The sequence below is a fragment of the Ilyonectria robusta genome (assembly GCF_021365365.1).
Source record: "Ilyonectria robusta strain PMI_751 chromosome Unknown BGZ61scaffold_2, whole genome shotgun sequence".
Lineage (NCBI taxonomy): Eukaryota > Fungi > Ascomycota > Sordariomycetes > Hypocreales > Nectriaceae > Ilyonectria > Ilyonectria robusta.
This window is the reverse complement of record NW_025764436.1, coordinates 2,171,177-2,185,649: the sequence shown is the minus strand read 5'-3', so window position 1 is coordinate 2,185,649 and position 14,473 is coordinate 2,171,177. Positions and strand designations below refer to the sequence as shown.

At 51.3% G+C, this 14,473-nt stretch overlaps 7 protein-coding genes across 7 annotated transcripts; 3 read left to right on the top strand and 4 right to left on the bottom strand.

The window, feature by feature from the left end:
• Positions 1-205: 205 nt before the first annotated feature.
• On the bottom strand, positions 206-547 carry BGZ61DRAFT_527082 (uncharacterized protein; the record flags this gene model as incomplete). The annotated part of the gene is made up of 2 exons (XM_046253056.1): positions 206-375; positions 421-547. The coding sequence occupies 2 exons, from the start codon at positions 545-547 to the stop codon at positions 206-208; spliced, it is 297 nt and encodes a 98-aa protein (XP_046110882.1).
• A 1,994-nt stretch (positions 548-2,541) lies between these two features.
• On the top strand, positions 2,542-3,759 carry BGZ61DRAFT_583923 (uncharacterized protein; the record flags this gene model as incomplete). Its single annotated transcript, XM_046256339.1, has 2 exons — positions 2,542-2,674; positions 2,744-3,759. Coding segments are annotated over 2 exons (1,094 nt in total), but the record flags the coding sequence as incomplete, so codon positions are not given.
• A 937-nt stretch (positions 3,760-4,696) lies between these two features.
• On the bottom strand, positions 4,697-6,059 carry BGZ61DRAFT_472454 (uncharacterized protein; the record flags this gene model as incomplete). The annotated part of the gene is made up of 3 exons (XM_046248341.1): positions 4,697-5,481; positions 5,809-5,869; positions 5,940-6,059. The coding sequence occupies 3 exons, from the start codon at positions 6,057-6,059 to the stop codon at positions 4,697-4,699; spliced, it is 966 nt and encodes a 321-aa protein (XP_046110880.1).
• A 1,742-nt stretch (positions 6,060-7,801) lies between these two features.
• Positions 7,802-9,204, bottom strand: BGZ61DRAFT_380720 (beta-lactamase-like protein). The gene is made up of 2 exons (XM_046242628.1): positions 8,348-9,204; positions 7,802-8,291 (listed from the first exon to the last, which is right to left on the bottom strand). The coding sequence occupies exons 1-2, from the start codon at positions 9,138-9,140 to the stop codon at positions 7,882-7,884; spliced, it is 1,203 nt and encodes a 400-aa protein (XP_046110879.1). The 5' UTR covers positions 9,141-9,204; the 3' UTR covers positions 7,802-7,881.
• Positions 9,205-9,551: 347 nt separating this feature from the next.
• Positions 9,552-11,221, top strand: BGZ61DRAFT_441546 (Sulfide:quinone oxidoreductase/flavo-binding protein). Its single transcript, XM_046244597.1, has one exon. The coding sequence runs from the start codon at positions 9,686-9,688 to the stop codon at positions 11,039-11,041; it is 1,356 nt and encodes a 451-aa protein (XP_046110878.1). The 5' UTR covers positions 9,552-9,685; the 3' UTR covers positions 11,042-11,221.
• A 913-nt stretch (positions 11,222-12,134) lies between these two features.
• On the top strand, positions 12,135-13,130 carry BGZ61DRAFT_341006 (mitochondrial carrier domain-containing protein; the record flags this gene model as incomplete). The annotated part of the gene is made up of 3 exons (XM_046239366.1): positions 12,135-12,255; positions 12,310-12,314; positions 12,372-13,130. 3 exons carry the CDS (start codon positions 12,135-12,137, stop codon positions 13,128-13,130), a joined length of 885 nt encoding a protein of 294 aa, XP_046110877.1.
• A 260-nt stretch (positions 13,131-13,390) lies between these two features.
• On the bottom strand, positions 13,391-14,470 carry BGZ61DRAFT_527077 (uncharacterized protein; the record flags this gene model as incomplete). Its single annotated transcript, XM_046253055.1, has 1 exon — positions 13,391-14,470. One exon carries the CDS (start codon positions 14,468-14,470, stop codon positions 13,391-13,393), a length of 1,080 nt encoding a protein of 359 aa, XP_046110876.1.
• Between the last annotated feature and the right edge of the window lie 3 nt (positions 14,471-14,473).

The window sequence follows — 14,473 nt, the reverse complement described above, 5'->3', positions numbered from 1 at the left end:
CCACCTGCACTGCACCCCGGATGTGGTGTGCATCTTCACCTTCTCCTCACATTACAGGCAGGCATATAAATACCCTTCAAGAATATAGCGAGAAAAGCGCACGTCAAGGTCACAAATTGTTTAAAAAAAATTCACCCCAAAGCGGTGGGTTGGGTTCTATTCCTTTAGCATCGGGCCTAATTCCACTCATTCTGTTCTATGACTCCTAGTTGTTTGTGCTAGGCCGTCCAGACTGTGCCTTGCCTTCAGTTGGTTTCCCTGCCATAGGGTCAAGAGGCTCGGTACCGGTAGTTGAACCATCACCATTCACATGCAGAGAGTCGATCTTCTTCTTCGGCGGTGCACTCTTCGACCAGAACATGTCTCCGAAGGTACCTAATACGGAGTTAGACGGTTAGGAAACAATTTTAGTTCACCCACCATTATTTGTGATGATCTCGATGTAGCCTGTGACCTCTTTGCCATGCTCCGGGGAAGTGGAAGACGGAGGGCATGCCTGTCGGCGAGCCGACTCGATCATGGACGGATCCCTGGTTGGTTGCGACATTTCGGATCAGGTTGGAGATATGCTGAACTGCTTGGCTTTCTTCTGATGCTGATGAGAATTAATGTCTACAATATCTGCGGCATGGACCTGGAGCAGACATCATTTAAGAAGAGATAAAATATGATCGTCGCCATACAGACCCATAGCTTCAATCAAACCTCAAGTCCACAATCCTGAATTCGTCTAAACAATGGCCTCACAAACAAATCACCAATACGGGCGCGTGAGTGCTAGCCACGAAAGACTAGGCGGGAATGGCCTCACCGGAGACACATGTTTTGTGAATGCAAGATTCGGAGTCATTTCCTTTGCGGCCTAGATTGACTTACTGGGGTTACGTTGTCTGTCATGTAAGTGGAGGACATGCGCCTGACATCAACCAGTCCCTTGTTGAGAAATCACAATGGCCTCAATTCCAAACTGCAATCGCCTTGTGATTGGCCCCATTATGTTACGTCCTGGTCGGGATATTTGAAACAACCCCAAGTGTTCGAATGCAGGCTGTCACATCATGGAGACGAACCAAGATCCCGCCCGAGTGTGGAGGAATTGCGGACCGTGTTCGAATGGCCTCAACTCAGAGACCGACGAGTTGCACTTTTTGCCAAACGCCCAATTTTGAGAACCTGGGTACAGTACCCTTAATCACATCAACTAATTATGGCGCTTCGCACTCGTGGAAATCCCTTTCGCTGTAAGGGTCATGCAACATCTTTCGTCTTATTTCACAGGATTGACATGCAGTTATTTTCAAGGCCCCGAGTAGGCCGATTTTGGGAGCTTTAGCCGGCACTGAGTACAGCAAGCTTTCCTCCCAGGTTTTTCATATGAGTGCGGCCTCTTAGGTGTCACATTAAATCCATGATTGGTTGGCGATGGTAATGGCCTCAAACAACACGGAGTGTGACAAGGCCCACTTTGCTGACCGTCGGCTGAACAAACGGTGTACGAATCAAACAAGTACCTACTGAAACCGCAGCCGAGGCAGAATTATTGGCCAAGTGGCTCTTGGATTGATGCGAGTGAGCCCTGGCTGGTGGCGTCGCCGCAGCTGGGATCATCTTGACTTCATTGGCTCATGTGGCCTGAAGCTGAGGGAACTATAAGACATGCATGAGGGCAGTGCGGGGCTGTAATGGCCTCAAAATGTCACCATCTTTCCACAGAGCGTCGCGAGCCTCGTCCGCGGCAGGCGCCTGGCTCAGGATGGGAGCGCCAACTTCCACCTTGACGTGACAGAGACTCTACGTAGTCTACCATACACCTCATTCAAACTATTCTGTAACGCCTCCTTTTCTCTACACTGCTCCACCACAATGCGGCTGACATATTTCCCGACGGTGGCCTTTGTGGACATTCGCCCTTCTCGCGTACTGCAGCCTGACGGATCTCCTTCTCCACGCAGCGATTATGAGCTCCTCTATCTGCCAACCGCTAGAGAAAGCAGTTTCCGTCCATCCTTTAAGACCATTGAGGCACTATGCATTGAGCGTTGTGCATATTGTAGGCGGCATGATTGTATTCTATCTTCTTGGACACATGATCCACTGGAGCGTCTCGCCTACCTATACTACAGGCGACGAAACATCAAGATCAAGGTCAGCACAACAGGCGAGAAAAAGACTAGCGACAACGACCCGTCCTATGATTGTGCAAGGGGTCTGGTTCAAGAGAAGCCCCCCCAGTTCGTGATTGGAACGCAAGGCCTGAAGATTCTGGACGCGTTACAGTGAATGGCTTGGAGCTGGAGGTGGCAGATGTCACTGAACTGGGGGACAAACCAGTCCTACAGTCTGACTTGTATGAGGCCCGTGGAAAGGACGGGCTCGCAGCCTGGAAGTCAGGGCCGGGCCGGAGCAAAGAATGGAGGAGGAGCCCTTCCACGAAGAGGAAAACACGGCGGCAGCGTTTCCGTGATAAGGAATACCAGCGCGATCAAAGAAAAGGCGGTAGGCAACCGGCAGACTCTCACCAAGTTGCTCGGCAGGAGCCGGTTATGATGCTCAAGAGTCAGTCCAATTGTGAGCGAGGTACGCATGCCAAGCGTTCAAAGAGAGGGTTCTCTCCTCGGCAGAAGCACTTCGAATCGCAGGAGGATGGTGTCGGACTTTTTCTCGATATCCAAGAGTAAGTTCGTCCGCAATGTTTCCCACCCTTATACTATGGTCTAAACAACTAATGCCCATCTGGGAAAAGTGGCGGATTCAATCTTACGGTGGACAACAGCGACACAGACTCCATAACGAGCGATCAACTCGAAGAGTTTGAGGCATACTACGATATTGGTGCGTACTACGACAGAGATGAGGAATTGGGTGATGCAAAGGATTATGCGCCCCTCTTATTCCCGACCGAGTCGCAGGCAATGCAGAAGACCTGTAGGGAACTACCCCAAGCATCCCATGCAGCTCCTATCGCGCAGCACATTCCAAAGAAGACGACTGAGAGAATGCCCCAGTTTTCAACATTCAAGCTGGAACACCCATTCAACGTGTCTTGCTATGCCTTTCGTTATGATATCGTCTGGGTTGACATTTATTATCAGTCACTGAGCCCCCGTAAAGCGTTGGCGAAAAACAACGGTTCTGGAGCGCCAACGCCTCAGACCGAGCCCGGTCATCACCAAACCTCCAAGCGCAAGGACGGCAGGAAACCGCATCGGGGCATCCATGGGCTGAATATCCCCAACTTCTTGTCTATTGATGCTGCCGAAGTCTTCCTTACTCGACGATGGGACGCACTCTCCTCCCAGATATTGCACATAAAGTATATCATCAGGAACGGCTCCGAAAACGTTACTAGGTTGCTCCGGGTGTTAAAGAAGAAGGGGAATCAATTATACTCATTGTCGTTAAAGTATGAGCAGGCAATATTCAGACAACGCCACGTCGAAGCTCTTTATGTCAGAATGATACTTGAGCTTCTCAAGCGTGATGAATGGGTGGATGAGTGGATGAATGAGTGGAGTGAGGAGATTCTGGACTCGTTCTGGATGATGCGAAAAGGGCTGTCGATGAGAAAGGGAAAGGAATTGGGAAAGTCTACAAAGCCCATCACGAAGCTGTGTGATTGCAGAAGCATCACTACTTTCCAGGATTTAGGTGCATGGTACGACTGGCAATGTAAGGCCGTGGTTAGAGATATGAATAGGCGTTAGAAGAACAGAAGGGTGCTGGGTATCGCTTTTAGGTCACTTTTCAACACGAAATTTTAAGAGCAATAAGTTTAGGAGATAATGTCCTATTTACTATCAGAAAAAGGATAGATTGGATAAGACAGCTTTAGTGACGATGTAATTGCTTGATTTCTCTACCTATTGAAGGGATAGGATCGGTCTTATAGACGATGATGAGGTCGGCCTTCGGCGGCCTCTGGGCCCGAGGTCCGGAGGTCTGAGACCGGAAGACTGGCCTGCGGGGGCTCTGAGACTTGGTCCAGACCGGGTTCCTAGCAGCCGGCCTAGAAGCCGTTCCAGATATCGTAAGATCGTCATTGTAGTAACAGACTAGATCTCAACGGTCCCTATCAGGCTGTCTGACATTTACAATAAGCCAAATCGTCACTGCGCCGTGACAGAGTGAAATCCGCTTTTGCCGTAGTCGACAATGTGATAAAATAAATTCCAGAGTTTCATTACACTAATTTAAACGCTCTTCCCACAATATACCCAAAACGTTGTTACCCAACAGAACGGCCTTGATATGTTAAAAATCAAGGGTGTGAAATAGCAAAACCTCCAACAAAATGTGTAAGCAGAACAAAGAAGACGACATCAGACCCTTCAACAACATCCTCCGGAAGCTAGAAGTCTGACCCACCCCCTTTCCCCTCTTGACCATCATAGTCTATTGTTGCAACATTTGCTTCGACAGTTATTTCCACGCCGCCCCGTCACGCTTGGCCAATATACAAAAACGTAGCTCAAGAAGCATGTCTATGCGCGTCGAGCTCTCGACAGCGTCGAGGAACGAGGCGCGGTGGGAACGTCAAGAGACCTTACTTAACGCCTTGTCTGACTTGGCCCGTACATTCAACATGCATGTTGCCTACTAGAGGCATGCTGGAGCGCAAGGGACAAGTCTCAAGGATCAGTCAAACTATTCATCCATCATCCATCATCATCATCGTCGTCGTCGTCGTCCTAAATAACTAAGGACGACGTGGTGGTGCGCCCCGTCGCGGCTTGCACACTGGGCTGTCCAGGTGTGCCAACCATGCGTCCTTGTCATCCCCCGTGTGACCGCGGTCGCATCGGAACGAGCACACGATGGCGCGGTCGCATTTCTTGACATGCCGCTTGTAGTTGTCGCGGCGCTTGAGGACTATTCCACAGGCGCTTTGCAGCGAATTTCCCGGCAAAAACGTATTGTACAGCGTGGGCCGGTGTTGACGGCTGTTGTGGTGTCGCTCAAGCTCTCGCCGTGAAGGGAAGGCTCTGTCGCTGCAGCCAAGCTCGCAGCGGAACTGCCGCATGGAAGCTATTCCCGTGCTCGAAACTTGAAGGGCGGGCACCGTGGCGAGCACTAATCTCTCGCTGTCAACAGGGGGAGATTCCCAAGTCTCCTCTCGAGACTTGGAACTCGGGACCGACGGTGGAGCGGACGGTGAAGTCGATCCCGGAGTCGTTACTGGGGCCGGGGTTGAATCACGGGTGGAGTCGGGGGCGACGGGCGATAAGGATGACGATGGTGATGATGACGAAGAAGAATAGTCCGCCTGTCGGAAATCCAACTCTGGAATCACTTGGAGGTGGCGGGGATCAACAGTTGGCAGAAACTGCTGATGGGCGCCGTGCTGCGAAGTGAGGTCGGGCAGCAACGACTCGTTGTCTGATTCCTGGAAGAATTGGCTTTCCGTGTCGTTGGTAAAAGCAGTACAAATGACGCAGAAGAGCCGGGTGCCGCCGGTTCTTTGCGCAATAGCTTCCACAAAAGCTAATTGATGATCATCATTGTTGCAGAAAATGGGAGGAGGACAGGGAAGACCCTGTCCTTGGCCGTTGTATCAACGTTGGTTGGAGGCGGCTCAAAGCCCAGAGAGCTGGCCCAAGAGGTCTCAGGGACCATAGGGGTGCTGAGAAGAAAGAAGAAAGAAGAAGGAGAAACGCTCGATACGGCTACGGCCGCTGATTTTGTAAGCCCGCGTTTGGAAAGATTGGTGCGCCCCTCCATACGCTGAAAGTGTGAGGCCATTGTCTCAGCGCCCCATAACTACGCCACAAGGCGTTTTTGCCGCAGTGAGGCAAACCGTGAGGCCATTACATGGCAGGGGTCGCTGATTGGTTGGGTAGAACAGCAGCGGATCGGGATTGGTGTCAGTATGCTATTCGTTGACAGTATAGTGGCTGGAGAAAAGCAAAGAGTTCCTGATGTTTTGGCGTTCAGGGCGTCACCTTCCCGTCTTTGGAGTCGTTCGGGTATAGGTCTGTGGGTAACTCTCTAAGGCCGTACCGCACCCATGCGTCGAGGACTCGAGGGTCCCAGGACTGATAGAGCTTGCTCTTTTTGAACATATTTTGGGCATCTTCCAGCGATGGCCAAACGTCTCGCCGTTTTGTGGAGAGTGTGGCTGGTGGAATACTGCGATATGGATTGGAATGATCGGGTCGCGTCAATACAAAACAGTGTAACAATCGGGATGAATTAATGATAGATCTGCCCTAAATTCTGCGATGAGTCAATATCCAACGTTGGAGTATCTTGAAACAACAGACAGTTGAGTGCCTCCCATACTATGGCCTATGCCAACAATTGGGTGGTCATGCCATTGAGGTTCATACAATTCCTTGACATGGTGTGAGCTCGTGAACCTGATATGAAGATGAAATGTGCTAGTTCATTCAAATGACGCACCTTTGGGGAAGCCACTCGCATGTGCACTTATGACGGTCACGTCCCCCGGCCGAGATTCACCATTGTTCTGTGGTATTTACTGCTTGACTGCGAGCATCACCTGGTCATATCTCCGTCAGCAGTTGCTCCAACTTACTCGCGCGTGTGCGAACAGTTCACACCGTGCTGCACAATTCGGAACTGAGAAGCCATTCTCGTCAGGGTGTTGATTCTCTTGGGTAGCAAATCCAATAACGGCCGTGTACGACTCCTAAAGACTCGCACGCTTATCGCCTTGTAGGAGCGGCGAAGTAAGCAAAGCTGACGATTGCATATTAGAACGGTACGACGCATTTTGGTTGGTTGAACCAGTATGAGCAATAGTGCTTGAACTTCGACGAAGCCTATGCACGCATGGAAAATGCTTCGCCCCCAGTGTCCTCTTGGTATGGGGCGTTTTGCGATGACGCCCTGCGACCTGTTTCGCGCCCTGCAAGCCATCGTACGCCTTGCACCGGCAATCGACATCTTCACACGCTATATGAGATGTTGCCGAGGTAGACAAACGAGCTAGGCCACTATAAACCATTAGTTGGATACAAACCCCAGATTGGTACTGCAACGCTTTGCAAATGTAGCTTTGGTCTGCTGGTGGCTTGCATTGCAACGGAGCCTATTAATGGATCCTTCTTAACATCGCTCCCAAGTACGCTCCCTAGCTCCTTTGTCCTTCTCTCTGCGTTCCTTATACAGTAGCAATTCTTTTATCGCTGATCAACCTAGTGTGCACCCTTTGCAGTCTCTTATGGACATGCACAGTGAAGCTCGACGTCGACGATTGGGTTGCTATCGTGATGATCCGACTATCCTCCTGTGTGACCTCTGAATCCAGTCGCGAGCACCTGCTCGCTGCATGGTCCTCGATATACTGTGATGATAACTTGCCATATGTTCTAGTATTTTATTTTGAATACTCGTAATTATTGTATGATTTGTGGGAATACTAAATGAGTAAATAGTTCCGGGCCCGGGGTTGAGCAAGGCCGACGGCCACGGGTTGTAGGGTAGGCACTGTCCGGAATAGCGGGTATCCTCACTGTAGCAGATGCTTGCATAAGGGAGCGGCATTACTAGAAATCAGTTTGAAACCACATGTATGGGTGACAATTTGCCGGGAGCTTTCCCTCTACGTCATTATACGAGTTTCCCGTCATGGACTGCTTCTAATTCTTGCTCAAATTTGCTCAACCATCGACCGGCTCGGCTGGAAATCGGTGGGGCTGATCGCGGATGAGCGGGACACATTAATATGGGACGGCCGCCGCATGGTCCGTCTGTATGATACGGTGGGTTAATCGGAGTTCGCCGGCAAGATAATGAAAGAAGTGTACAGGTCTATCCTGAAAGAATTGCGCTAGACTCTCCAAAATTCGAGTTGTGATTCAAGTTCAGATTCAAACGACTACTAAAGTACATAGGATTTCACTGTACATCGACTCTCAGTTACCATCCCACTCCCTTCTGCTTCATCGGAACATGGAGTAGCCGATGACCTGCCTCATTCGCCTTGGGTAAATGCCCTGCGCGGATGTTCACCTGCAAGGACTGATGGATCAGCCTTGGCTCTCCCAACGTGGCGTCACGCTTCTTTCGTAGGGCCACAAACTCCTCCTCGGTGATGCCGTCTCGTAGATGCTTGTTCTGAGCCTTGTGGTCCTTCACGCTCATCCAAGGTGCAGGCGCGCCGCGCTCCTCTGGGGGGTAGTCGTGGCCCGTCCAGATTTTGACATGATCTGGCAGGCTCAACAACCTGCGCCCAGAGTTGAAAAGACTGCTTGCACTGCCGCCCGGGAAATCGCAACGAGCGGTGCCAAGGTCTGCGTGGAAGAGAGAATCACCACAGAATACATTGTCTAAGAAGCCATGTTAGTCGCTATCGCACAAAAATGGGCTGCTGCGGGTGTCTTACCTCCAATCTTGTAGCCCATATGGTCGGGAGTGTGGCCAGGAAGGTGCATAGCCGTCGCACTCAGCTTACCAATGCTGAACACCTCATCGTCGTCAAAGAGCTTATCAAAAACGCGTCCGTACTCGTCTGCCGGAACTCCGTATTTTCCCCCAAACAATTCTTGGACCTGCTGGATGCGCTTCCCAATACCGACACAAGGCTTGTATCCTTGCTCCTTTGCAAGCTGCTTCTGGAGATATGATACTGCCGTCAGGTGGTCTGCATGAGCGTGTGTTTCGAGAATCCAGTCCACCTTGTAGCCCTTTTCCTTGACCAGGGCCAGGAGCGCATCGGCGGTGTGAGTGGCCACGACCAACGTGGCCGGATCATAATCCAACACCGGGTCAATGATGACTGCGGTCGACGTAGATGGATCAGCAACCACGTACTGCCAAGTGCTCGTCTTAGTCTCGAAGACGTCGTGCACAGTGGGTTCCCCCGCCAACGGTGCGTCGGTGCTGTATGAAGCTCGACTTTGGGCCGCACGATGCGAGCTTGTGGTAGCGAGCGGATGCACGCTGCTTGCTACACATCCCGGTGCTCTCCTTGGAGATGGTCGATAAATTGCCGTATTGACAGAAGAACCATTTGGTGACACGCTCTGGGTAGTGTACGCGGCCTTGTTCTCAGGGTGGCGAACGCCACAGAGGTGCCTCCTCGACTCATTGAGCAGCGGGGCTCGCGCTGCGGGAAGCGCCCAGCGTAGACCCCGCGTCAGCGAGCTACCGCCGATGTGAGGGCGAATGGACTTCATGGCGAATTGAGATGACGATGATGATGATGATCAACGAGGAACGAACGAAGGGAGGAGAGGTCAGTATGAAACTTAAAAATAGAGCTGATAGCGCCAAAAGTTCCAGCTGAAGAGTGGCTCCACAATGCCTTGATCGTCCACCCGTTCCGTCCCGCGCTTTCGGGGACCTGACCGCTGAGGATCGGGGACCTGGGGGACTCGTCGGCGACGACGCGCCCGACTACCTACCGAGTTCCGGAGCGTCAGACTCTTGTGATACAGCAGCACGGACATGGTGATAAAGGCAAATACGCATCTCGCTCTCCTGAACCTGGCTGCGCGCCTCGTAAAGGCAATCTATGCTTAACGGCAATCGGCCACGATCCGACCCGGCCGGCCCCACCGTGTTATGCTGCCGTCCGCAATTTCGCGAGGCCAGACACAATGTTGCACTGGCTGTTCCATCTCACTCTCCAGGTCCTTTTTTTTATTTTCCCTTCTTTTCGAACTCCTTTCTCTTCTTCCTTCATCATTGTCTCTCACATCACATCTCCTCCTTGCCAATCATGTTCTCCAGCCGCGTCACGTTGGCAGCTCGTTCAGCGGGCCGCTTGGCCATGACAGCTCAGACAGCTCCAGCCTTCCGGACCTTTGCTACGGTATCCCCGGTGACTGCCGCTGCTAAGAGTCACAAGGTTGTGGTGGTCGGCGGCGGGACAGCCGGTCTCGCCATCAGTCATCAGCTTCTTCGATCCGGCAGATTCGCTCAAGATGACATTGCCGTCATCGACCCCGCCGCGTGGCATCACTATCAGCCCGGGTGGACCCTGGTCGCCGCCGGTCTCAAAAACAAGGAGGACTTGCGACAGCCTATGAAGAGCTTGATTGACCCCAAGCTCAAGTTCTACAGCGAAAGCGTTGGTGCCTTCGCCCCAGACGACAACCTTGTCACACTAGGCAACGGCGACAAGGTCAGCTACGACCAGCTCGTGGTTGTCCCTGGCATCAACGTTGACTTCGGAAGCATCACTGGTCTGCCTGAGGCCCTCGCCAACCCAGACTCCCATGTGTGTTCTATTTATGGCTATGAAACATGCGACAAGGTCTTCCGCAGCGTCAAAAGCTTCCACAAAGGCACCGCTCTTTTCACCCAACCAACTGGCCTCGTCAAATGCGCCGGTGCCCCGCAAAAGACGATGTGGCTCGCGTTGGATTACTGGAAGCGAGCCGGCTTGTATGATACCACCTCAAAATCTCCCATCAACATTAGCTTCGCTACCGGCATACCACAAATGTTTGGTGTCAAAAAATACAGCGCAACGCTCGAGGATCTACGCAAGAAGAGAGGTGTGGAGGGTCTTTTCCAGCACGATCTCATCTCTATTGATGGAAATACCGCCACTTTTGCCCGTGTTGACGGAAAAGAGCAAGTCAAGAAGCAATTTGACTTCTTGCATGTTGTGCCGAAGATGGGCCCCCATGCATTCGTCAAGAACAGCGCTCTAGCAAACGAAGCTGGCTTGGTCGACGTGGACGCCTTCACGACTCGCCACAGCAAATACCATAATGTCTGGTCTGTTGGCGATGCTTCCTCCTTGCCTACGTCCAAGACAATGGCAGCTATTACCTCCCAGGCACCGGTGTTAGTTCGCAACCTACTACGATCTGTTGATGGAAAGGAGCTGGACCCTGCATATGACGGTTACACTTCTTGCCCTCTCGTGACCGAGTATGGAAAGGTCCTGCTTGCCGAATTCAAGTACGATGGAGTGCCTAAGGAGACGTTCAGCGGCCTGCTAGGCATCAACCAGGGAGTTCCACGCCGCTCGTTCTACTATCTGAAGAAGGACTTCTTTCCATGGATTTATAAATTCATGCTCAAGGGCGTTTGGGCTGGGCCTAACATCTGGGTGAAAGCTTAATCTCGTGTATACTACCCTGAGTCACAAGGAAATGGAATAAATGGGGTGTTTCTAAGGGTGAGGAAAGAAAGGAAATGGGGCCGCTCACTTCGCTTTTGGGTGAGTGTCGAAACTAAGATTCCAGGATATCGCCGGTGTGCATGTAACAAAAAGTTGTTCAATTGACAATGTTATTCTAAATCAAGTGTAAATGATCAAATGAAGTCAGTCTCATGAATAGCTCAAGGTGAATTTCAAGGTTGTGGTCAATCGCAGAAATGAATGTTGGCAAGCTTCCACGTGCGGGGCGGATGACAACAAGACGGGCGCTCGAAATATCAGCACGCATAGCATGACTTGGCCGCTTGGCTTGGGGGCACCTGGGTTTTTTTTTTAAGAGTAGGCATTGATGAGGGCTCGCTAAATAAACCAATTTCCCTAATTTCGTGGTCTGCTGTCGCTTGATTCCTGTTTGCGTCAGGTGAAATGCCATGGCCGCGTGGAAGGCGGCACTAGGACGGACAAGCGCAGATTCCAGATTCACAACCTCCTATCTGGCTGCAATCCAGGTCCCCGAGAATGCGGTCAGACCATGTTTTTCTCGTCTGCTGACCTGACTTCATCGGCGATTTACGGGTGAGAAAACCTAATTTAGTTGAGCAAGAATAATTCCGGTGGACCGGACCGGAAGGCGTCGAGAAAGGCGGGGCCCCGACGGCCGGAAAAGCGGGGCCGACGGAACCGCGGAGCTCCAAAGCGTGAGACGGTAACCACCAACAGAGCCCCGAGATCCGGCCTCCAAGACACCCCACCTACACGGACATGCCCGGTCCAGTATACAAATACAATCAGAATAAGAACAAAAGTTCCCCAAAGTTGTCCTATAATTATCATATACGCTTTGCCGATGTTGCCCATTTGAACTCTTACCTGAATCCTTCGAGAAGGTATCACCTCGTATCAAACGCCCTAGCAAGGGTATCGTTCTATTTCCTATTATTATCCAACTCCACGGTAATGCAACGTACTCCATTCCTTCGGCACGAATCGTTTTAGACAACGCATCGTGTCGCCCACTGCCATCATGACGGACACTTCGACCAAGGTGCTGCTCATGCCGGTCCCTCAGGTGCAGAACCGCGAGCGGAGGGAGGATAGCAAGGTTCGATATCCATTTTGGTTCGGTGGCAGCTCCAGCAGCCTGGCCGCCTGTGTCACACACCCGTTAGATCTCAGTATGTCACAGTAGCTATATGGAGTTGCGATGTCATGTATGCTAACATCTTCAGTCAAGGTATGCCGCAACAAGGATCCGTTCGCCCGTTGTTGCATGCACTGATAGCTAATGCAGGTCCGACTACAAACACGTACCGCCGGAACCCCGAGAGGCATGATTGTTACCGTCACAAACATCTTCAAGACCGACGGCATTCTTGGCTTCTATCATGGAATATCCGCCTCCCTCCTTCGACAAATGACATACTCGACGATCCGATTCGGCATCTACGAAGAGATGAAACAACGCGCGGGACCGAGCCCAAGCTTTCCACTGCTAGTGGCGATGGCCGCGTCTTCAGGCTTCGTCGGGGGCATGTCAGGAAACTATGCTGACGTACTCAACATACGCATGCAGCAGGACGCGGCCCTCCCAAGCCACCAGCGCCGGAACTATAAGCACGCGATAGACGGGTGGATACGGATGACCAGAGAGGAAGGAATACGCAGTTGGTTCAGAGGGTGGCTACCGAATTGCAGTCGTGCCGCAGCCACCACGGTGGGCCAGCTCGCGAGTTACGACGTCGCAAAGCGACTGATAATGGAGTACACCCCCATGGGAGATACGCTGCCGACGCAATTATTGTCGTCGCTGCTGGCTGGCTTGACTGCTGCCACAGTAACGAGTCCGATTGATGTTATCAAGACCAGAGTGATGCTATCGACAGAGAAACGAAGTATTCTGGGATTGATTAAGAATATTTCTCGGACCGAAGGCGCCGGATGGATGTTCAAGGGTTGGGTTCCCAGTTTTCTTAGACTTGGTCCGTATACGATATGTACTTTTTTGTTCTTAGAGATGCACCGCAAGGTGTATAGAAAGTTTCAGGAGTAAGGACAGATATGTATGCGGTGGCGGATATGTGTTATGCATAGGAAAGGGGATCATTATTAGGCTTGGCGCTGCGGGTGTACATTCTCCACACTACGGAACTCATGGGATCACTTTTATTAGTTGATGCTGGCAAGAGAGCGCTGACACAAAAACACTCCATTGATATACAGCAACCAGTACTATTCTAAACAATGCATCAACATCTCAGCTTCGATTTCCAACCTCCTAGTTGCCATGTCCTCCAGATTGGTACATAGAGTCTAGACTAAGAGATCTGTCGGGATAATCTTGCCTGGGGTTCCAGCAACCCGAACACGGACGACATTATGACTTTCCTTAAGAACCGGCTCAATCTTAAAGGGCCCTGGTTGCTTCAGATCTTCCAACTTGTCAGCGATCTTTGCTAGGAAGAAAGGTGGCTTACCATCCATATCAAGAGGTCCAGGAAGTTCGTCCGTGTAGGGATGTGCACCGGAATTCCCTCCATTATCCCCTTCATAGTCTTCCGGAAGGTTTGAGAGCACCGTGGCAAGTTTACCGGTGTATAACATGTAGACTCCTCCAACGGCGTAGCCGCCAGCATCCAATTGGACAACTGCATGGTAGCTGGTGACATAGTTCTCTGCAAGTGGATTGATAGCGTCGGAGGCTTCCCAATCGCGGAACTTTACCCAACTTTCGCCTGCACAGTATCCCACGTGGCCAATCGAGAGGAAATAGAACGGACCGTACAGTAAAAGCTCGTCGGTAGTAGTGGTTCGAGTTCGAGTTCGGCTAACCGAGTCTCCTCCAGAGTGACGGTTCACTTGACCCGGGCTTCGCGCTCTGAGATCGATTTCACTGCTGTCGATAGCCATTACCCAATTGCTGAGTAGAGATGGAATGTCTGGCTGACTTGGAGATTCCTGTAAATCGAGACAATGGCATCGTCCAACTTCGATACTGTATCCGCACAAGGTTCCGCCGAAGTCACACTCTCCTATGCGAATATTGTTCATTAGGCGCATCCCCGCGGTAAGCTGAGCTTTTCTCAGCCCCTCGGGATCCGCGCACCGTAAGGTGAGAATAAAATAGATGATTTCTTCAACTCCTGGAAAGGCGCTGTAGGCATCAAGGCTCCACTTCTGGGAGAATTCACACCATTTCTGGTATGCATTTGTGTGCACAGTCTCATTGAATAAATACTCGATCTCTTCCTTCATGAGAAGATCACGAGAATCACTATCCTTTATTTTCTCTCGAAAATCATCGTAGCCGGCATACTGGAACCATTGGAGGAAGTCGTCTTCCAGGTCAGTCATCTCACGGCGAGCCTTCACGACTTCAGGTACACGATGCATAGT

What these genes read in the sequence shown, in the direction of transcription:
- BGZ61DRAFT_380720 (XM_046242628.1), bottom strand. Translation starts at nt 9,140, where the DNA reads ATGAAGTCCATTCGCCCTCACATCGGCGGTAGCTCGCTGACGCGGGGT. An exon ending in TATGGGCTACAAGATTGGAG is followed by an intron (nt 8,292 to 8,347) that starts GTAAGACACCCG and finishes ATGGCTTCTTAG; the next exon opens with ACAATGTATTCTGTGGTGAT.
- BGZ61DRAFT_441546 (XM_046244597.1), top strand. Translation starts at nt 9,686, where the DNA reads ATGTTCTCCAGCCGCGTCACGTTGGCAGCTCGTTCAGCGGGCCGCTTG.